General features: G+C 54.5%; 1 protein-coding gene and 1 long non-coding RNA gene across 2 annotated transcripts in view; one reads left to right on the top strand and one right to left on the bottom strand.

Moving 5' to 3' along the window:
- Nucleotides 1–13,507, bottom strand: part of IGSF21 (immunoglobin superfamily member 21) — a 38,890-nt gene extending 25,383 nt beyond the window's left edge. Inside the window, exon 1 of the mRNA XM_036396295.2 lies at nt 13,148–13,507. Coding sequence (XP_036252188.1) covers nt 13,148–13,211 — 64 coding nt within the window. The 5' untranslated portion in view covers nt 13,212–13,507. The remainder of the gene's footprint in view (nt 1–13,147) is intronic.
- A 719-nt stretch (nt 13,508–14,226) lies between these two features.
- LOC118695062 (uncharacterized) lies at nt 14,227–18,762 on the top strand. The gene is made up of 2 exons (XR_004981500.2): nt 14,227–16,462; nt 18,307–18,762. It is a non-coding gene; the product is annotated as an uncharacterized LOC118695062 (long non-coding RNA).
- The last annotated feature ends 3,169 nt before the right edge of the window (nt 18,763–21,931 follow it).

Raw genomic sequence — 21,931 nt, 5'->3', positions numbered from 1 at the left:
ATTTTATCCCGCTGCCCGCACAGCCTGGGAATGCAGGGCCGTAAATCACACATGGAATATTTATCTCCGCATGGGAAGGATGTTTAGGAGCATTTACTGAAACGCTGGGAAGTTTTATTTATAACTTTCCCCCCCGCCCTTTTCCACTTCCAATGTTTCCATAAAATCCCTTGGCCTCCCAGCGGTGCTGGAGGGGGGAATATTTTATCTCCACATCTTCATCCCACTGATATTCCCATAACATAAAACGCTGGACATCCCACTGGAGCTCCCACAGCTGCTCAAAGTGGTGGCTTGGGATGGGTCATTGGGATTTTGGGAAGAGCACAAGATGAGTGATTGACTTTGGATTTCGGGAAGAGCTTGGAATTTCAGGAAGAGCTCGGGATGGGTTGTTGGGCTGGGATCATGGAAAGAGGAAAGAGCTCCTGGTGGATCTTTGGGTTGGGGTTTTTGGAAGAGCCTGTGATGGGCCAATGGGTTTGGATTTTGGGAAGAGCTCCTGGGTTGGTGGATCAGGATTTTGGGAAGAGACGGACGTTTGTCATCATTCCGCTGTTGTTTCTCCTGTTCCATTAACCCCTTTTCCTCATTATCCAAGGATTTTTCCAGATTATTCATTTTGTTTGGATCATTTTGGGTGTTTTCAGAATCCAAAATGATGCCTCATCCTGGGAAAGGTGGGAAGGTGAATCCAGCAGAGCCAAATTCCCTCAAAAACCTGGCACCATCCCTAATTTGGACCGATGGCTCCACCAGCACCTTGTGGCCTCTTCCCAGATGTTGGAACAACTGCCGGAGCCAAAACGGAGCCCAAAATTCCGCAGGGCCAGGCTGGGTCTGAGACGCCTCGTTTGATAAATGGAGATCATGGCCCTCATTTGCATCTATGCAAATATGCAAATCAGGGCTGATTCCCAGCTGCCAAACGACTCCCCCCAAGTTAATTAAGGCACAATTCCCCAGATCGGTCACTCCCCAATTTTATTGCCATTCCATGGGGTGAAGCCAATGGATTTTGGGCACACAAGGCCCAGCAGGTGGGAGGTGCCACCTCTCATCCCAAATTTTCCCTTTTCCCTATAAATGAACCCCGTTCCTGCAGGATTTCCTCCACATCAGCTGGATTTTCCTGTTTTCCCCCCGGAAGTCCTTCCACCCCCAGTCTGGGCTGCAGGGCAGGAATTCCCTCCTGCTGATAAATCCCAGGAGGGAGTTCCTTCCTCCTTTTTTCCAGCAGATCCCAATGACACTCGGGAATTGTTAAAAAAATCCCAATTTTTCCTTCTTTTCCCCCATTTTTTCCATCTGCCCCCAGCTGCCCCATGGATCACTCTCCAATCCATTTCCATGGAATTTTTGTCTATTTCCAGCAAATCCCAAGCTCACCAGACGGGCACTTTTCCTACAATCCCAACTTTGCCGAGCGGGAGTGATCACTGACCACCAAATCCAATGGAATGCCTCCAGAATGGCTCAACATTCCCTAAAACCCTTCCATCAGAGCATGGTGCCTCCTCAACACCTGGATTAACCGGGATTAATGCTCCAAACCGGAATGTCCAGGTGTCCCAGGGCTAAAAATTCCCCCTGTTCTGCTTTTCCCTGGTTTTTAATCAAGCAGCTCCACGGAAAACACAGCAGGATCTGATCTCCATGTGCAGATGTGGAATTAATCCTGAATTAAGTGTGGCAGGAGAAGGAGAGGCTGTATCCTAATCCCACACTGAAAAAGATTGGAAATGGGATTTTTTCCTCACATCAGCAAATTCCCAGCCCTCCTCTTCCAGCGGCTCAGCTCTGCATCCTGACAAGGGAGAGATTCCCGCCAGCTGGATGCTCCTGGAGCTCCCTGGGAAGCTGCACCCTCTGAATGCCACCCCTGGGCACTGGGATTATGGAGAACCTCACCTGGGATAAAGGATTTTATCCCCAGATGGTGTTGCCGTACAAAATCCAACCCAGGAATGCAATTCCAGAGTGAAAAAAAGGAGAATTACTGCACCCAGTGCTCCTTTTTAGAGTCCCAAACCAGAGCTGAGGGATTGGAAAACTGGGGAAAAAATCCCAAACCCCTGGCAGAGCTCAATCAGTGGCTTGGGAGGGATTTGCTGACAGCAGCTGAGGATTTTCCTGCTGTTCCAGCTCCGTTGGGATGGGGATTATGGCACCAGCAGCCAATTCTGGGAAGCTACGGCTCGGGGTGTTAATCCCTGCTGGAGTTAATCCCAGCAGGAATAATTAACAGAGCGGGAAGGAGCTGGGAGCTGCTCCCTGTTCCTGGAAGTGCTCAAATCCACGTTGGAACAACAGCCTATGGGAAATGTCCCTGTCCATCCCAACCCAAAGCATTCCAGGGTTCCAGGTCTTTCCATGCCTCAGTTTCCCCACTTGGGAAGGGGAAAGCAAGGTCCTTTCCAGCTCATCTGAGATCCAGGAAAATCCCATCCCAGAGTAACTGCAAGGGGTTATTAGAGATCCCAATAAATCCCATCCTGGATTAACAGTAGGGGTTTATTGAAGATCCCTAGAAAATTATGGACTATTTTATTCCAGATATAAGGGTTTTTTAGAGATCCCAGAAAATCCCATCCCAGAGTAACAGCAAGGGGTTATTAAAGACAAAAAAAAATCCTGGAGTAACAGCAAGGGGATAATTTGAGATCTCAGAAAGTCCTGGAATAACAGCAAGGGGATAATTTGAGATCCCAAAAAATCCAATCCTGGGAGAACAGGAGGGGGGTTATCAGAGGTGCTCTTGCTCCCAAAAATAACACCAGGAAAGAATTTTCCCACCCAAAACTCCTCAGTCCTCCCTAAAACTCCTCTTTTTCCAGCTTTACTGGGAGACCCACAGGCTTGGGATGGGGAAAAGAGGGAAAACCATTAATTCCATTCAGGAAAGTCAGCAGGTTTCGGTTTGGGAGACCCCGCCGGGTTTCCCACCAGTTCCAAGCAGGTTTTCCCAAGCCCCGGTGGCCCTGGAGCAGGGGTGACCCTGACCCGGATAATGAATTCCCTGATTTATTTCTCCACTTGCGGGAAATCCAATTATCCCAGATTTTTGATTGGTGACAAACGAGGAGCCATCGATCCCCCCTCCCTCCCAGCTGTTGGCTCCGGGCAATCTCCACTCCTTCCATCGATTCCTGCCCGGAGGAGCTGGGAAGGGATCATTGTTACTGATATTTTGGGATTTTTCCTTCTGAACTCTTTCTCCGGAGGCACAACCTCAGGCAGAGGAAGCACAAAAATAAACCCAGTCCCTGCAGGAATCCCAGGAGCTCCAAAATCCACTTTGTTTTTGGAATTCGGGGTGTGATGTGCAGCTTTTTCCCAAAAAAATGACCTGGAGGGTGCCTGGGGCACCTGGATCAGCCCCAAATGGTCCCGGCTAAGTTGGAAAACCCTTGGTATTCCTGGAGGAATGTTCTGGAGTGGGAAGGGAAGGGAAGGGAAGGGAAGGGAAGGGAAGGGAAGGGAAGGGAAGGGAAGGGAAGGGAAGGGAAGGGAAGGGAAGGGAAGGGAAGGATTTTTGGGACAGACTCCTCCAGACCTCCCATGGAAACAGCCAAAATTCCCACCAGGATTCCCAGCTCCAAAATTTGACCGTGGCCTGGAGATGCTTTTCCCAGGCACAGGGATGCAGCTGCATCCCAAACTCTCCCTCATCCCTTGGGAACACCGTGATCCCATCCCCCAGGGATCTCCCCGGCCCAACCTCATCCAGCCCCATCTTTCCCGTCCTCTCCAGCCCCATTCCCTGGACAAAGCACGATTGTGATCGCTGCTCTCTCTCCTCCAGATTCACACTCCACGGTTGATGATCCCTCTGCTCTCCCGGTAATTCCGCATCCCTAATGGGATTAATGGATATCTCCCTCTTCCAGCCTTGATTCCAGGCACTGATTCCCGACACTTCCCTCTCCCACAGAGAGGATGTGCGGGGCTCTTCCCTTAATCCCGATCCATCTCCATGGGGCAGTTTCCTTCATCCCGATCCATCCCCCCTCCACTAGGAAACCACTGCTAATTAACACCTTTCCCTCTCCCATCACTTCCAGAGCTGTCCCATTATCCATGTTTGGCTTTTCCCGCTGATCCCAAAGGCTGATGGAGCAAAATCCCAGCCCCGATCCCTCCTTTAGCTCTGCTTGTGGAATGCTGGCGTTTTTTGGGATCTTTTCCCTCAAATGCGACATTCTGGGGGTTCTCCCACCCCTGAGATGGAGCAAAGCTGGAAAATCAGGGAGGAGATTTTTCCACGGCTCCACGTCGTGTCCATGACTCTGCTTTCCCAAATCCATCACTATTCCCGCATCCATCCCTATTCCTGCTGTGAAACTCCCATCCCAAAGCCTGCCAGGACACAGAGAATCCTCAGACAAACCACACATTCCCATTTTTCATCCCAAATTTCCCTCCTTCCCTGAATACCCCAGCCCGACCCCCCAGCCAAGCCAAGGACTGGAATTGGGAATATCAGCAGCAGCCAGACCTTGGAAAAGAGGGACAAACGCCCGGCAGAGCCTCGGATCCTCTGGATGTGCCGGGGGGCCGAGGCTCCGCGTTAATAAAACATAACCAAGCGTGGGATCATCCAATATTCCTTTAATTCAGTGCTCCCGGGAGGGCGGGAAGAGAGGCCGGGAATGCGGGAGGCTTTCCTGCTCAGCGGGGCGGAGAGGAGTGCCCGGGATGTTAAACAGCTGGAAAAGCCCCCCATTCCCATTCCCATTCCCATTCCCATTCCCATTCCCAGTCCCATTTTCCAGGCTGGAAGTGCTCTCCATTCCCTTTCTCCAGGCAGGAAGTGCTCTCTGTTCCCAATCCCATTCCCATTCCCATTCTCCAGGCTGGAAGTTCTTTCCCTTCTCATTCCCATTCCCATTTTCCAAGATGAAAGTGCTCTCCATTCCCATTCCCATTCCCATTCCCATTCCCATTCCCATTTCCATTCTCCAGGGTGGAAGTGCTCTCCTTTCTCATTCCCACTCCCATTCCCATTCCCTCCCTCCCCCAGAGATAAAATCATTCCAATCAAATCCTTTCTGCCCAAAAACTCTGGGATTTTTTTCACCCATTTTTTTGGGAAGCATGGAGCAGGTCTGGAGCGCGATCCACGCAAACCAAGAACGGCAGGAGCATCCTGACCATCCCATTGCCCAAATCCTCTCTCTCCCACCATGCAATCTCATAGATTTTCCTGCCCTAAATAAAAACAACCCTGCAAATTCCAAGGAATGGGAAGATTTAATTTGGGAAATGCTTCCCTAAGCTCCTCTCGCCTTCCCATCCCTGCACTAATTACAGCGGAAATTCGGGAGGAATCCAAACAATCTCCACTCCTCACAAAGCGCTTCCCTACAGAAAAAAAGCTGGAATAGCGCAGGGAGATGCAAACAGAACTTCAAAAGGGTCACCGGGAGCTGCCGTTAATGGAAAACATCTCATTATCCAATTCCAAAGGGAAGGACTCTGAGTGGAGCCGGAGCGCTGGAGGCTTTTCCATACAGGATGGGCTCTCTGGGACCCTTGTTCCTGGTGGGAATTGCATCCTTTGGATCTTTTCTGGAACAGGATCTGCCCATTGCCTGGTGCTGTTCCAGCAGCAGATCCAGCCTTGTATCCCACATGGAAAATCCCATTCCCCGGCAGATCCAGCGTTTCCATCCCCCATGGAAAATCCCATTCCCCGGCAGATCCAGCCTGTTATCCCACATGGAAAATCCCACACAGTGGATCCATTTTCATCCATCCATCCATCCATCCATCCATCCATCCATCCATCCATCCATCCATCCATCCATCCCCTATGGAAAATCCCACTCCCCAGCAGCTCCCTGGGAATATTTCATTGGCCTTTCCCAGCCCCCCAAACCCTCCCACCCCTCTCAGAGTCACGGGGTCCTTCGCAATCCAACATTCCCTGCTTTATTTTTAGGAGGAAAGCCAGGAAAGCAGCCAAATTCCACCCCCGGTTCTCGGGATGCTCCCAGAGCTGCCGAGGGTGGAATAGCAGAGCCCATGTTCCCACGTGGATCCCGTGTTCCCACGTGGATCCCGTGTTCCCACACTTTGTGTGACTCCATCCGCAGGGAACGGGGGCGGCCGGGCCTAAAAAAAGGAGGAAGATTCTCCATGGAGCGGTGGGAGAATCCCAAATCCTGGTCCAGGAATCCAGGCTTGGAATCTCCCAAAGCCTTGGAGCCGGAGCTTTGGAATGCTCTCTCCAGAGGGGCAAAGCTGGGCCGGGAATTTCCATCCCATCAAAATCCCTTCCCAGGCAATTCCCATCCAATCCATGGGGTTTTTCCAAAGGAAAGATGCAGCCACAGAGAACTCAGGATGAGGAAGGGGAACATCTCCACAAGAGGCTCACAGGGAGCCCATCCACTTCCCCCTTATCCCAAAATTGGGATGATCCCGAGGATTTTGCTGGAATTTGCTGAGCTGGATTCTCTGTGCCCCTCTTCTGCTGTCCCAGTCCCGCCAGGAAGAGCCGGAGATTCCCGAATCCATGCCAGGACATCCCATGGTGACCATCACTGGCCAAAAATGTCCCTTCCGTCACTTCCCTCTTTTCCAGGCCCCAGCTCCAGGAGCAATTCCCACCTTGGGACCAGCCTGGCATGAGCGGCCTCCAAAGCAACGTTCTACCCAGAAATCCAGGCTTACCCATGGAATTCATCCCAAAAAATAAAAGCATTTCCATGGACTGGAGGCCACGAGGACGCAGATCCCTCCTCACCCTTCCTCCCACCCGTCCCTCGGATCCCAAACTCCCCTCACGAAGCCTCTCCCTGGATCCAGCCCTTCCCTGGGGCTGCAGATCCTTGGAAAAGGAGCAAGGAGGTGGAAAAGCAGGAGGTGCATCCCAAAGGAAGATTCCCAGCTCCCATTTTCCCTGTCCTGGCTGGATGGGAAGCGGCTCCTGGATTTATCCCTGAGCACAAGGAGATGGAGAGGGGTTTCTAATCCCCTCTGCCTGGAGAATATTGACCAAGGAATTATAGGAATGGGAAAATATTCCAGAGTTTTGGGCAGGAGATGAACAAATTCCCCGCCTCCCCTGCTCCAGGCGGGATTTTCCAGACGGAGAAGTTCTCCCAGCACTGGAGGAGCCAAAATGTGTGGTCTGGAGGCCAGGACGGGCCCAGTGGAGCCACATTCCCATCTCCATTCCCTTTTCCAGGAATTGTGGGGTTTCCTGGCACGTCCCCAACCTCCCCGGAGCTGAATCCCAGCTGGGAATGGGAACGAGGCACCTTCCCTGATCCAAAGGCTTTGGAGAGCCCCCAGTCCCTAATTTGATAAAACCACAACTCCAAAGAGGGAGCAACAGCCGCGGGTTGTTATCCCTGCCTCTGGAATCCGCCCGCCCTTGGCGCTCCCGCCGGATCCGGGCCCCAGCGCGCTGAAAACAAGCCCGTGATTGACAGGTTATTTTGGGAAAAAATAAAAAGAGGGGAAAAGTGGGAAGCAGAGAATGGAACGGGAGCGCCAGCCACGAGCTCGGAATGAGCCCGGCAGCGCCGCGCAAGCAAACAAAAGGGCACAGAGAGCAGCTGGATCGGGAAGGATTCCAGCCCCATCCGTCAGCTGCATCCCTCCCGCCGGGATTCGCCAGCCGGGAATTCACACGGCCGGAGCTGCCTCCCAAAATTAAGGATCTGGGGGCCCCTTCCCTCGCTTTGCCTCTCTGTGGGGTCTGAGCGCAGAGCTGGATGTGGTGGGGCTGAAGCGAGGACTTGACTTGGAAAACTGGGGAAAATCCCGAAAAATCCCATCACTGGGAGTTGCGAGGGGGTGATGCTGCTTCACTCCCCCCCCCACCACCTGTTCCAGGTAGGAATCTGTGCCCATTCCCAGCCATCCAGGGCGAGCTCTCAGCTCCATTCCCAGCTCCCTGTGGAGCTTTTCCCTCGGCAAGCGCTGCCAGAGCCTCAGGGTCTGCTCAGCTGGATTCCCACTAAAATCCCACTCTTATCCCGAGAGCTTTTCCTTGTTAGATCCCGGAGCAAGAGGTGAGAGCTGGTCAAGCATTCCCAAGCCAAGGAATTCCCCACAGGAAAGAGCATTTTGGTGGGAAAAAGCCATCACAGGAAACATCTCCATGGGAAGGGGCGGCTGGTGGGATCGTCTGGATGCTCCAGGACCACCCATGGATTTGGGATGCAAGGTCCAGGCAAGATCTGGAGGTGTTTGGAGGAGCCTCCAGGCTTCCAGACCTGGAAAAGTCCTGGAGTGACCCACGGGAATCTCCTGAAGTTTAACAAGGGCGGGGCAAACTCGGGATGGATCCAGGCTGGGAGAAGGACCTGGAGCAGGAGAATCCCAGGATGGATCCAGGCTGGGATGAGCACACAGAGCAGCCCTGGGAGAAGGACCTGGAGCGGGGCATGGAAACCTCCCAAGTCTAGGGCTGATCCCAGAGCAGGAAAATGGGGAATTCTGCCCTCTGGAGCAAGTCCAGAGGAGGCTCCAGGATGATCCAAGGAAAGGCTGGGAGAGTTGGGAATGTTCAGCCTGGAGAGAAGAGAAGCTTTGGGTTGACCCAATTTTGGCCTTCCAGGACCTGAAGGAGCCGACAGAAAAAAATGGAAAAGATTTCTTCAGGAGGGCCTGGAGTGACAGGACACAGGGAATGGCTCCACAATTCCAGAGGGAAAATTGAAATTAGTTTTTGGGAAGGAATTCCTGGCTGTGAGGGAGGTGAGGCCCTGGCACAGTTTTCCCAGAGCAGCTGTGGCTGCCCCTGGATTCCTGGGAATGTCCAAGGCCAGGCTGGATGGGGCTTGGAGCCACCTGGGACAGTGGGATCTGTCCCTGGCCGTGGAATTCCCACCCAAAGCATCCCAGGATTCCAAGGCTGAGCCCATGGATAGAGCTGGGAATATCTGACAGCCTGCACAGGGCAGGGGCTGCTCAGCTCCAGGCTCCCAGCAGCTGGATCAGAATTCCTCATCCCAGGCCAAAGGGCAGCAACATTCCCAAGCCAAACTCTGCAACATTCCCAGGATTTGGTTTTGGGGGCTGCCAATAATCCCAAGGGAATTTGGGCTTGGGGGACTTTGGAAACACTCTGGGAGCAGCCACAGGAGCTTTTCCAGGGAGGAATAAAGCTGGGAATGTCTCCCCTTCCCAAAGATTATCCTGGGAAGGCACAAGGAGAGGGAAGATCCTCGCCGGAGCCGCGGCTTTTTCCCGAGCTCTGGATTGGAAGTGGCGGCTCCGAAGCGCAGCCGGTGGGAGGAGGGAAATTGGGCTAATTGGGAAAGGGCAATTAGCACAGCGAGGGGGATTTTCCAAAGGGGCTGCACGGCCTGGATTTACCTGGAGAGGCTCCGTGGGAACGCGGGATTCGTGGAAATGGGAGGGGAAACTTCCCAAAAAGAGCTGAAGGCAGGATTTGATGGGAAAAGCGTGAACAGGAAAGGATGGTGGGAATGTGGGGCAGATTTTTGGCACCTGCGGGTGAATTTAAAGCTGGATTTCACCCCCGCTCCTCCTTTTCCCCGATTCTCCCAGGACACAATTCCTACAATATTCCTCCTTCCATTAAAAAGAAACACGAGCAGGTGCCTCCCACCACCCTGGGGAAAGCCCCACGCTGCATTTTCCCTCCAAAAACGAGGGAAAATCGTCTTTTCCAGGCTGGAAAAGGTTCCACCCGAGGGGCTCCCTGTCAGCTGGGAAAACCCCTGCCAGAAAAACCTCCGGGGGGATTGCAGAGGGGAGAGAATTCCAGGTAAATCCCCAACTGCAAAGGGCTGTTCCCAAGCTGGGTTTTTCAGGAATATCCCCAAGGACAGCTCCCTGCAAAGCCCAGGAGCTTCAAACACTTGAATTTTCCTTTTTTTTTTTTTCTTTTTTTTTTTTTCCAACCCACTGGGGCTGAGAAGCAGAAGCCGAAGCAAATCCCACCGGGATAAAGCCGCTGGAAATCTCCAGGAACTCGACACTTTGATCCCTCCCAGGGCGCTGAACCAGCCCCCGACGAGCCCTTTATGGGGCCGTATTTCAGACCGGGCTGAACGAGCCAGCCCTGATCCCAGAACCCACGGATTTCAGGGGAAAAGGGAGCTTTTCCAGCTTTTCCAGTCCCTTTTCCAGGCACTCCTCTCCTTTTCCATGGTCCAGCGCTGCCTCCTCCGCGTGGCCTCGTTTTTCCCTCCTGACGGCTCCTTAACCCACTTAGCCCCGGCCCCGGCGGCTTTTTTTGGCAAAAGGAAGAGGTTGAGCCGGGGACAAAGGGGGGGAAAAAAGCTGGAATAGCAGGGGTGATGCTCCCCGAGGGCTGGAAAACACCTCGGGAATGATCCCGGCTGTGCTCGGGGTCACAAAAGGGCTTTTCCTGAGCGGGGCGGGGATGTAGAGCAGGGCTGGAAATCCCCCCCCTCAAAAAAGCTTCCCAGGGATGATCTGTGGGGTGGGAAACGATTCCAGCGGATTCCTGGGGGATGCTCCGGGATGCGGATGAGGAGGTGGATGAGGGGACAATGAAAGCAGGGAAATTCCCCCCCCCCCCCCCAAAATAAAAGGGGTTTTGGGGCCACAGGGCAGATGTAGGGACGGACAGCGGGGAGTGGGGCCGGGCCCACCTGGGTCTCCCCGGGGTCTGCATCCCTGGGATCGCTCTCCAGCCGGGATGGGGAGGGCACGGCGGCGGCTCCAGCCAAGGATGCCGTCAGCCAGGAAAAAGCCATCTGCCCTCGGAAATTCGGGAATGGCGAGCGCTCTGCCCCCCCAAATTCGGGAACAACGCTCTGCACCCCCCAAATAATTCGGGAGCAGCTCAGCCCCCGCTGCCCCGAGCAAAGGGAGGCGCCCCCAGCCCGGGATTTGGCCGGGATTTGTGGCTGCCTCATGGGAAAACAGAGCTCGGGATGGGATTTTTGGGACAGCCGAGGGGGGGATCACAGAATTGCGGGGTGGTTTGGGTTGGGAACCCCAAAATGAGCACAGGGACGGCTTCCACAGGGAAGGAGATGCCGAACACGGCGGATCCTCGGGATGCAGCCAAGTTCCAGTGGGGTTTAGGAGCCCAAATCCAGCTCGTGGATGCCCAAACCCAAACAATTCCCGACGCCGGATCCATCACTTCCTAACCCGCAACCCCTCCGGGCTCCCCGAGCTCCTCCAACCCCTTCACAAACCAACTCTGATCCCATTTTTTTCCCCCCTCACAAACAGAGATTCCCCCGCAGCCGCTCTCAGGAAATCAACAGCACGAGAGCAACCGCCCGATCTGCGGCGAGAAAAAAAGCAGGAGAGAGGCAGGAAAAATGATCCCTGCGCCAGTGACAGACAGCTGGAGCTCCGGGAAAGCCGGGGGGATGCGTTGTTCCTTGGAAATTGTCTATCCATGACCTTAAAACGGCGGCGGAGGAGAGCGGGGAGGGGAGGGGAGGGTTTGGCACAAGTTCCCCCCTTTTCCCGAGCAGGTTTTATTAATCCCGGCGCTGGGATGCTCGGGATGCTCGGGATGCTGGGGAAGGGGGCTCGGAGGAGCAGCCGCAGCCCGGCAGGACCCGAACCCCAGGGCCAAGGGAAGGAAATGAGGGGTTCAGGGAATTCTCTTCCCGATCCCAAAGCCCGGCTGGGCTGGGGCTGCGCGGTGCCCGAGGGATGGAGCGGGAGCAGGAGGGGAAGAATCGGCTCCTTTGTGTGGAGCTGGCCCCGCAGAGCCGCGGCTCCCCCGCCCCGCGCCCTGCAGCGCCCGCCGGCGCTTCCCGGAGAGCACAAAGTCCATTAAAATCCAAAAAAAACCAAAAAAAAGAGCCAAAAATCAGAGAGATGCGGAGCAGGCTGCGCTCGCCCCTCCATCTCCCGGCGCCTGGAAGAGCTCCCGCTTCCCGGGGCTCGGGAAGGAGCGGCCACCTGAGACCCCCCCGAGCGGGAATTGGGGGAAAAAAAGAGGGAATTCGCCTCAAATGGAGACGGAATGAAATGCCACGGGTGGCCCTGTGGGGTGCGAGGAGGGCAAAGTTTCCTTCCCCGGGCGGTTTCCCCTCCCCGGAGCCCCGGGTTTGGGGCTGGCGTGGGGAGTCCCGGGGTTTTTGGGAGCTCGGGAGCTGCAATCCCCCAGGACAGCGGGAATTTGGGGGACGCTGCTCCTTGCTGGGGATTTGGGCATCCCAAAGGGGCAGGAGGGGCTGCGACCCCCCCAAAATCTGAGCTGGTGGGGGTCCCCAAACACAGCCCCCCCTCGGTGGCTGGAGCGGGGCTGGGATGCGCAGGCAGAGCGGGGAAAGGGGACTCGGGGTGGCCCCATGGATGAGAGCCCCGGGCCCTCGCACCCCAAAAACGGCGCCCCATGAACGGCTCCACCCCAGTGCCCGGGTAGGGGGTGCCCCATTAAAACCCCCCTCTGTAGGGTGTGCCCCATTAACGGCTCCCACACCAGTACCGGGTTATGGGGTGGCCCAATAATAGATCTCACACCAGTTCCCGGTTATTGGGTGCCCCATTAACGGCTCCCACACCAATACCGGGTTATGGGGTGCCCCATTATCAGACTCCACACCAGTACCGGGTTATGGGGTGCCCCATGAATGCCTCCCACAGCACTACCGCGATCTGGGGTTCCCCATTAACATCTCACACCAGTTCCCCGTTGTGGGGCGCCCCATTAATGCCTCCCACACCAATACCGTGTTTTGGGGTGCCCCATTAACGGCTCCCACACCAGTACCGCGATATGGGGTGCCCCATTATCAGGCTCCATACCAGTACCGGGTTATGGGGTGCCCTATTAACGGCTCCCACACCAACACCGGGTTATGGGGTGGCCCAATAATAGATCTCACACCAGTTCCCGGTTATTGGGTGCCCCATTAATGCCTCCCACACCAATACCGGGTTATGGGGTGCCCCACTAACACCCCCCGACCCCATTCCCCAGTACCAAACCCCAACTCCCCACTCCAAACCCGTTCTTCTCTCCGTGGGTGCCCCCCCCACCCCCCAATCACCCCAAACCCCAGGGCGGGGGCGCCGAGCCCCGAGCTCGCCCCGTGACCGGCGGGGTGCGGGGGTCACCCCATCCCTCCCGCGGCCCCGGGGGTGTCCCTGGGGGTCACCCCATCCCTCCCGCGGCCCCGGGGGTGTCCCTGTCCCCTCGAGGAGGGGGGGTGACACTCACCCAGCGCCAGGTGCCGCAGGTGCCACAGCAGCAGCCACAGGGGCAGGGGGCTCATGGCGCGCATGGTGCCCGCGGGGGCGGCTCAGCGGGGCCCCCGCGCCGGGCGCCGGGCGGGCATCGCGCCGGGCACCGCCAGGGGCTCGGCCCGGTCCGGTCCCGCTCGGGAGGGGGCTCGGCCCGGTTCGGTCCGGGAGGGGGCTCGGCTCGGCTCGGTCCGGTCCAGTTGGGGAGGGGGCTCGGCTCGGCGCTGCCCCCCCGGTGCAGCAGCTCCGCCGCCGCCGCCGCTGCCGCCCTTAAGCCGATTTGGAGCAGCCGGAGCCGAGCGGGGCTGGAGCGGCCGCCCCCGGCCCCCCCCGGGCTGAGCCCGCCCCCGGCCCGGCCCCCGGGAGGGGCTGAGGGGGGCGGGGAGCAGAGCGGGGGGCGGGGAGGGACCGGGAGGGGATTGGGGGGGATGGAGCGGGGGGGGAGTCACGGAGGGATGCGGGGGGACGGATCCGGGGGGGATCCGGGGGGGGGATACCGGGGGGGGGATCGGGGAGGGCGTTCCGGGATACGGGGGGGGATTCACGGAGGGATCGGGGGATGGATCCGGGGGGGAAATCGGGGGGGGATGGATTGAGGGGGGAATTCGGGGGCGGGGTGGATTGTGGGGGGATGCAGGGGAAGATTCACGGAGGGATGGCGGGGATGGATTTGGGGAGTGGGGGGGATGCAGGGATGGATTTGGGGAGTGGGGGGGATGCAGGGATGGATTTGGGGGTTGGGGATGCAGGGATGGATTTGGGGGCCCGGGGGATGCAGGGATGGATTTGGGGGGGTGGCGGATACAGGGATGTATTTGGGGGGGTGGGGGGGATGCAGGGATGGATTTGGGGGGGGTCACGGGGGTGCCGGGGGAGGGGAGGGGCAGAGGACGGGATGGGGGAGGGGCGGTGCCAGGAGGGGGGACACGGATGGGGGAGGGGTTGGATGCAGGCAGGGATGCGGGATGGGGTTGGGATGCGGGATGGGGTTGGATGCAGGGTTGGGACACAGGCAAAGATTTGGGATGCAGGGTTGGGCTGCATGGTTGGAATGCAGGCAGGAATGTGGGATACAGGCTGGGATGTGGGATGCAGGATGGGGTTGGGATGAGGGGTCGGGATGCAGGCAGGGATGTGGAGTCCAGGATGAGATTGGGATGCAGGCAGGGATGTGGGATACGAGCAGGAATTTGGGGTGCAGGAAGGGATTGGGATGCGGGGTCGGGATGCAGGGTTGGGATATTGTCAGGGATGTGGGATACAAGACAGGGAGCGGGATCCAGACAGGGATGTGGGATACAGGATAGGTTGGGATGCAGGAGGGGCTGGGATGCAGGATGGCGTTGGGATTCAGGATAAGGAGCAGGATGCAGGCAGGGATATGGGATGCAGGATCCTGGAGCAGGGACCCACAGGGATCCACTGGGATCCACTGGGATCCACTGGGAGCAGCACTTCCCCCCTGCCCCCTCTTCCCTCAGCAATTCCTGCCTCCCTGAACCCCCGGATCCAGCCTGGAGTGATCCCAGACTCCCCAAAATCCCACCCTGGCTGGGATCCCACCCTGCAGGGCCCTGCCCCACAGCTTTTCCTGGTTTCCCTTCACTCTCAGACTTCAGGAAGATGCCAGGATTCCTTGGGAAGGGGGATTGGGATGCCCGGGGCTTCCTGAGAGCAGAAGAGCTGGAGATCCACATCCCTTTTCTCACAAAAATCCATATTTTTATCCTTTATTCCCACTTCCAGGTGCTCTCCCTGTCTTCCCAAATCCTTTCCTTCCAGCCCTCCACCCCCACCTATTCCCAAAATCCCAGGGGAACGTTCCCTGATTTCCAGCTGGACAAAGCCAATTCCATGGAAAAACCCCTAGAATCCTCTTTGGGGGCTAAAATTTGGGGGAAAACACCAGGACAAAAGTTTTCCCTGGGATGGGAACTACCCATAATCCTGGCCCGGCAACACCGAGGGAAAGAGTAATGGATTGGGTCAGGCCATGGCAATGGATTTGGGCTTTTTTGGCTCCTGGTGGTTCCTGTCAGGGAGGGTTTTTGGGAATTGAGTCCCACCAGTTTGGATCGGGTAAGTGTTACTGGTTGGGCTGGAATTTCAGCTGTTCCAAATCCCCCTGAAAGGCAATTCCATGGAAAACGCCTCCGTTTTCCCACCCAGGATTGTCTTTTGGGGCTCTGATTGGGAAAAAACACCAGGACAAAATTTTGGGGTCACCCATCCCTCAGTGCCCGGAAATCCGGGATAAAACCAAATCCAGTCCCAGATTCTCAAGTTCAGATCCTTCATTTCCCCCCTCATGAGGAGTTTTCCATGAGAAACGGAACCACCAGGAGTCAAAAATTCCCAAATCCATCGCCACGGGATGACCCAATCCAGGACTTTTTCCCTCAGCTGCTGGAACCCAACGTCTGGCTCTTCCTGTCCGTTTTTCCATGGAAAATGGCAAAATTCCCAACATTCTGCTCTCCCAGCATTCCCGCTTTCCTCAGCCAGGGCTGTTTCCATGGTTGGAACATTCCTCTGGATGGGAGCCACCCTGGATGAGGCGAGTGGAGATTTTCGGGAAGCTGGGAATTGCTTCCCAAAGATCCAACAGCTCCAATACCTCCTTGGACAACAAAAATAAACCCGGATTTGAAAAATTCCCACAATTCCAGAGCTTCCCAATGGGAATTTCAGCCCCTTTCAGCACAGCCTCGCCCCAGAGCCAAACCCATGATCCGGTGGGAGAAGGATAAAGGGGAATAACCCGGAATGTTGGGAGCACGATTCGTTTTCCGAAGGCAAAGCTTCCTTGGCAGCCTCCAGATTCCACAGGGAATTCCCAGGAGTGGAATTCCCGGCCATCAGGAGGCTCCCAGGGCATCCGAGCAGACAGGAATCCTGGAAATCGCGGGATGTGAACCCTGCCATGTCCGGATCGCTCCCATTTCTCCCAGCTTTTAATTCCCCGCGAATCCAGCGGCTGGCGGGAGCTCCCTTGGAATGCCCTGGGGGATTCCCAGCCTTGGGAAGGGAGGGAACGACTGGGGAATGCTGCTCCTGCCTCATCCAAATGATTATTCCCAGTTTTTTCCTGTAAATACGGATTTTCCCGCGTTGCCTTCCAAAGTTGGATCCCTTCACTCCCCAAAAACACCAATCCTTGTTTTCCAACGGAGCTGGCACCCTCCCGTCCTTCCCAGATTCCCAAGGGATCGATCCAGCCCGGAAAACCAGGCCTGAGCCTCATTCCATGCGTCCCTTGGGAACAACTGGAATCCAGAGCAGCACATTCCAGGTGAGGCTCCTCCGTCTGCCCTTGGAGATGGGAATTTGGGACAAAAAAAGCTCCCAAAGGGAAAATTTTCCCGTTTCTCTTTTTTTCCCGACCTTTCCAGAACAAATCCAGGGGCTAAGTCTCAAATTAGAGAAGAGAATCCCAAATTTAGCAAGAATGTCCCACATTTTGGGGAGAAAATCCCAAACTCTGGGGAAAAACTCCCAAACTGGAAGAGAAAACCCCCAAATTTGGGGAGAAAGTCCCAAATTTTGGGAAGAAAGTTCCAAATTTAGGGAAAAAAAATTCCCAGATTGAAAGACAAAGTTCCAAACTTTGGGGAGGAAGTCCCAGATTTGGAATAACCAGGAATTTATTCCGGAGCGTCATCCTGGGGAGCAAATCCCAGGGAGGAGGTTTTGATGGAACATCACCTCGGAAAAATCCCAGGAATTTTGGAGCAGGAAATCCCTCCTGGAATGGGGTTTGGAAAGGGGGAGCAAATGAAAAAATGGGAGGATTGGGATGAAAAAATTCCCTGGTGAAAAAATCTGGGAAGGGCAGCAGGAAAATCCAAGAGTGGGAGCGAGGAAAGGCCGGGAATATCCAGCGCTCCCAGGGCTGAGCCGGTCACCAGCTCAACCACCGGAAAAAATCCATCTTCCCGTGTTCCCATCTTCCATCTTCCCACGTTCCCATATTTACCTCTTCCCATCACTGTGGGAAGATGGAAATATGGGAACACGGGAAGATGGAAGATGGGAAAACGGGAAGAATCTCCAGGAGAATCCCAGCGCCTCCTCCTCCATGAACTCCATGGAAAGCAGCGTTTGGATCCCAGCACGGAGCTGGAAATCCCACCAGGAATTTACCATTCTGGCAGCTCCCAGGGGAGCAGGGATGGTTGGGCTGCTCCAGGCTGAGGAGGAAGCAGGAATAAGGCAGGAAAACCAGGATCCTGAATCCCATTGGTTTTCCCTTTCATCTCTTCCCAATCCTCCCATCCCTGCTCCACCTCCCGGCACCAGGAGCGGGATGAGCCAGGGATTGTCGATCGTGGGAAAGGAATTTAATAAATATGGAAATGGCTGCTCCTTGGGTGGGAGAGGGATGGGAATAAGGGATTGGATCCATCCAAACACCTGGAAAAGAGGTGGAGGAAGCAGAGCTGGGAAAAACAGGAAAAATGGGATCTGAGGGCGACAGGGAAGATTTTCTTGGAAAATGAATCCAAACCATTGCACAGAGGAAGGGAAATAATCCTGAAAAGAGATCCAAAATCTAGAAAATATACCCCAAATCTGGAAAATAGATCCCTAATCCACAAAATAGATCCCAAATCAACAAAATATATCTCAAATCTGAAAAATAGATCCCAAATCCACAAAATAAATCCCCAATCCACAAAATACATCCTAAACCCAGAAAATAGATCCCAAATCCGGGAAATAGACTCCAAATCCGGTAAATAAATCCCAAATCCATAAAATATATCCCAAATCCACAACATACATCCTAAATCCACAAAATAGATCCAAAATCCAGGAAGTCTATCCCAAGTCTGAAAAATAAATCCCAAATCCACAAAATACATCCCAAATCCTCAAAATGCGGTCACATCCCAGCCTTTTACCAAGTTTCCCCCAGGGAATTTTGCAGCGTTTCCTACTCCTCCTCCAGGACCTCCTGATTCTCCCCCTTTCCCCTGTCCCACATTTCCCAAGTTCCGAATTCCCGAGCTCCAGGCTCTGCTCCTGGATCAATCAATCCAATCTCGGCCATGGCCCTTTGGAGAGGAGTTCCTGCAGGACAAGGAGCTTTGGGAACATTTCCCCCATGGAATAAATCCCAATTTTTCCCTCCAGAGCAGCCAGGAAAATTCCTTGGGAATTTACCTGCAGCGAACAGCTTCCCAGATTTTTCCTGCAGCCAACATTCCAAAGAGTTCTTGGAATGTGCCACCACCACCACCACATGGCGTTGGCAAATTCCGTGAGTGGCTCCCAGGTCCAGGCACTCCACATCCCATGGGATCATCTATTCCAAAAGATGGGAAGGAGCTGAGGAGATCCTGGATTTCAATCCTGGGAAATACCTGGAAGCTCCAAAAGGATGGAAAAGAGGGGAGGAAGAGGAGGAATTTCCATTTTTGGCTGGAAAATAGCCTGGAATTTCCAACTTCGGAGCTCCACCGGAGGACAGGGCCTGCCTTGGATGGGTTTTAGGAGGAATTTCTCCATCCTGGGAACGTTCGGCTGTTGGGAAGCTCTGGAGTCGTTATCTCCACACAATTTAATTAAAGTCTGGCATTAATGACACAATGGCCACTAATTAATTTAATCCATTTAATTAATTTAATTATTTTTTAATTAATTTAATTAATTCTCGCTTCTGCACAGTGGATTTGGGGTGGTGGGGGGGGGGGGGATTTCTTTGGTAGGGAAGCAAAATTGAATTCCAGCCCCGGGAGGGCGCAGGGTCATCGGGAAGCAAAGGGATTTGGGAATGCGTGGGGAGCATCCAGGACTGGGAACTGGGAATGTTTCTGGGAATATTGACTGGGAATATTGTCTGGAAACTGGGAATATTGACTGGAAACTGGGAATATTTCTGGGACCTGGGAATATTGGCTTGGAACTGGGAATATTGAATGGAAATAATGACTGGGAACTGGGAATATTGGCAGGAAACTGGGAATATTGACTGGGAATATTGACTGGGAACTGGGAGTATTTCTGGGAACCAGGAAAATCGACTGGGAACTGGGAAAATTGGTTGAGAATTGGGAATATTGACTGGAAAGATTGACTGGGAACTGGGAAAATTGACTGGGAACTGGGAATCTTGGCTTGGAACTGGGAATCTTGGCTTGGAAATGGGGATATTGACTGGAAAGTGGGAGTATTTCTGGGAACCAGGAAAATCGACTGGGAACTGGGAATATTGACTTAGAACTGGGACTAATGACTGGGAACTGGGAATATTGGCTGGAAGCTGGGAATACTGGCTGGGAACCCAGAATGTTGGTGGGACAAAGCAGCACCAGGCAGGGACGAGAAACGGGGACATCTCCAGCTGGTTCCATTCCCACCCGGTCATGGAAAGATGGGAACAGGCTGTGACGAATCTGGAATTCTTTAGGATGGGTTGGGAAGGAGCTGGAAGCTGATCCCCTTCCAATGCACTTCCCACGATCCCAGGCTGCCCGAATTCCCAGTGTCCAGCCTGGCCTCGGGCACTTCCAGGGATCCAGGGGCAGCCACAGCTGCTCTGGAATTCCATCCCAGGGCCTCGCCACCCTCCCAGGGAAGGATTTATCCCAATTATCCCACCTAACCCAGCACATGGAATCCTGGAATGCTTTGGGTAGGGAAAAAATCAATCCCAGGGTGCTCCAAGCCCTGGCCCTGGACACCCCAGGGACTGAGCAGCCCCAGATTCCCTGGATAAGCTGTGCCAGGGCTTCCCATCCTGCTTATTCCTACAGCATCAAGCAGGAATTTCGGGATGAAGCAGAACTTTGGGAATGCCAACAATTCCAGCCACTCCAATCGCGGCACAAAATCCAGGGATGGAGTTTGCTGACAGGAGATGAAACTCCTTGGAATGACACCGAAATCTGCTTTTCCTCCCAAAATAACTTCCCACGCCGCAGCCCAGCTCCGAGCTGTCACTTCTTTGGGAAAAATCCCTCTCCACCTCAATCCGGCTCTTTCAAGCGGAATTATTCCCGCTCGGAGCCGCCGTGGCTCCGAACGCTCCGTGGCGATTTCAGCTCCGCGCTTCCACCTCGTCAGCAGAGCAGGGATTTGGGAATTCTGCTCTCCCTCCCTCCCTCCTGCCCAGCTTTCGGCTGCTGGGAGATTTCCCGGCTTTCAGCCTCAGCTTCCCTGGAATTTGGAGATAATGAGGCCCAAATTCCTTTGATCTCCTGAATTCCGGCACCCCCGGTTCTGCTGCTCCTCCTAAATCCACGTGGGGGGAATTAAACATGGAATTTCCTCACCCCAGGGTGGAGTCTGGAAGTTTTCCAGGGGTCCGGGGAAGTTCTGCAGCTTTGAGAGAACCCCTGGAATTTTGGGGTCTGTTTTTGACGGGATTCCCCCCTGGATATCCAAATAAATCCCCACATTCCAAAGGGTTTCTAGTGGGGAACCTTCGGAAGATCCCATTTTCCCACAAATGGGAACCAGAGTTGGGAAATCTGGGAATGGTTATTTTGTGGAGATGTCAGATACCCCCAGAAATTCCAGCTGCTCCAAGCCTGGAATTGCCATCCCAGGATCCTGGACATCCCTAAAAATCCAGGTTTGTCCCAGCTGATGGATGAGGATCAATCACTTGAAGGCTTCCAATATCCATGAAATATCCCAGAGTTTGAGGGACTGGGGGAAAATCCTGCAGGACGCTTCTCCCAGAGGCTCGACCTTGACTGGGAATGTTGCAAAGACATCCCGGAGAATTTGCATCCATGATTTTCCTCCTCCTCCTCCTCCTCAGCCATCTGCTCCCCTGGAATGGCTCCTGCTCCTCGGGGAGAAGTTTTCCAAGGCTGGAAGGAGCTGGAAAAGCTGGGATGGGAGGAGGAGGAGCCCTGGGAGGGGTTGGGAAGGGAGAGACGGAGCCACCCCAAGGCCTTTTCCAGAGGGATTGTCCCAGATTGGACACGGAGAAAAGGCAAAGGAAAAAATGAGGGGAAAAGGAGGGGAAAATGAGGTAAAAAAGGAGGAAAAAAAGAAAAAAAGGAGGAGGGGAAAAGGAGTGGGAGAAAAAAGGTGACAAAAGGAGGGAAGAAAGAACAAAAAAAAAAGAGGAAAAAGTAGGGAAGAAAGATGAAAAAAGGAGGGGAAAGGTGGAAGAAAAGGAGGGAGGAAAATAAGGAGGAAAAAGGAGGAAAATGAAAAAAAAGGTGGAGAAAAAGAGGAATGTGGTCATTGCACATTCCAGAGTTTTTTTTCCACCTATGGGAAGCTCCATAAAAAATTGAAATCCTCAGGAATAAATTAAAATAACAAGGAAAAAATCCCAATGGGAGTGGCCCAGCTGGAGCTTCCGCAGGGTTGGAAGTGGAGCCATCCCAAATCCATCCCTTTGAGGCCTCTGGAGCTTCCCTTCTCCTCCGGAGCTTTGGGAATCCAGGAGAAGGGACCTGGGGGTGGCTGAGCCAATCCCTCGTGCTCTGAGTCATTCCCAGCCGGATTTAGGAGCTCTCCCACGCGTGTTCCGGGTGTCCCGGCCCACCTGGAACTGCTGACTCAGGATCACTCCCAGTCCCACGTGGCCAATTCTGGGGCACCGGGAACAGCCCTGGATTCCCTGGAAAAGTGGGGGTCCAAGGATGCTCCCACTCCGCTCTGGCCGCATCCCATGGGGTGAGAATCCCACGGGATTTTCCCAACCCTTCCCACCAGCCCAACCCCAGATTCCCAGGAATACGGATGCCGTTGTCCTCCCAGCACAGCTTCACTGCTTTGTTCCTGCAAAATCCCA

Source organism: Molothrus ater, chromosome 23 (assembly GCF_012460135.2).
Source record: "Molothrus ater isolate BHLD 08-10-18 breed brown headed cowbird chromosome 23, BPBGC_Mater_1.1, whole genome shotgun sequence".
Lineage (NCBI taxonomy): Eukaryota > Metazoa > Chordata > Aves > Passeriformes > Icteridae > Molothrus > Molothrus ater.
The sequence above is the reverse complement of the archived record's forward strand: the minus strand, read 5'-3'. Positions and strand labels throughout refer to the sequence as shown.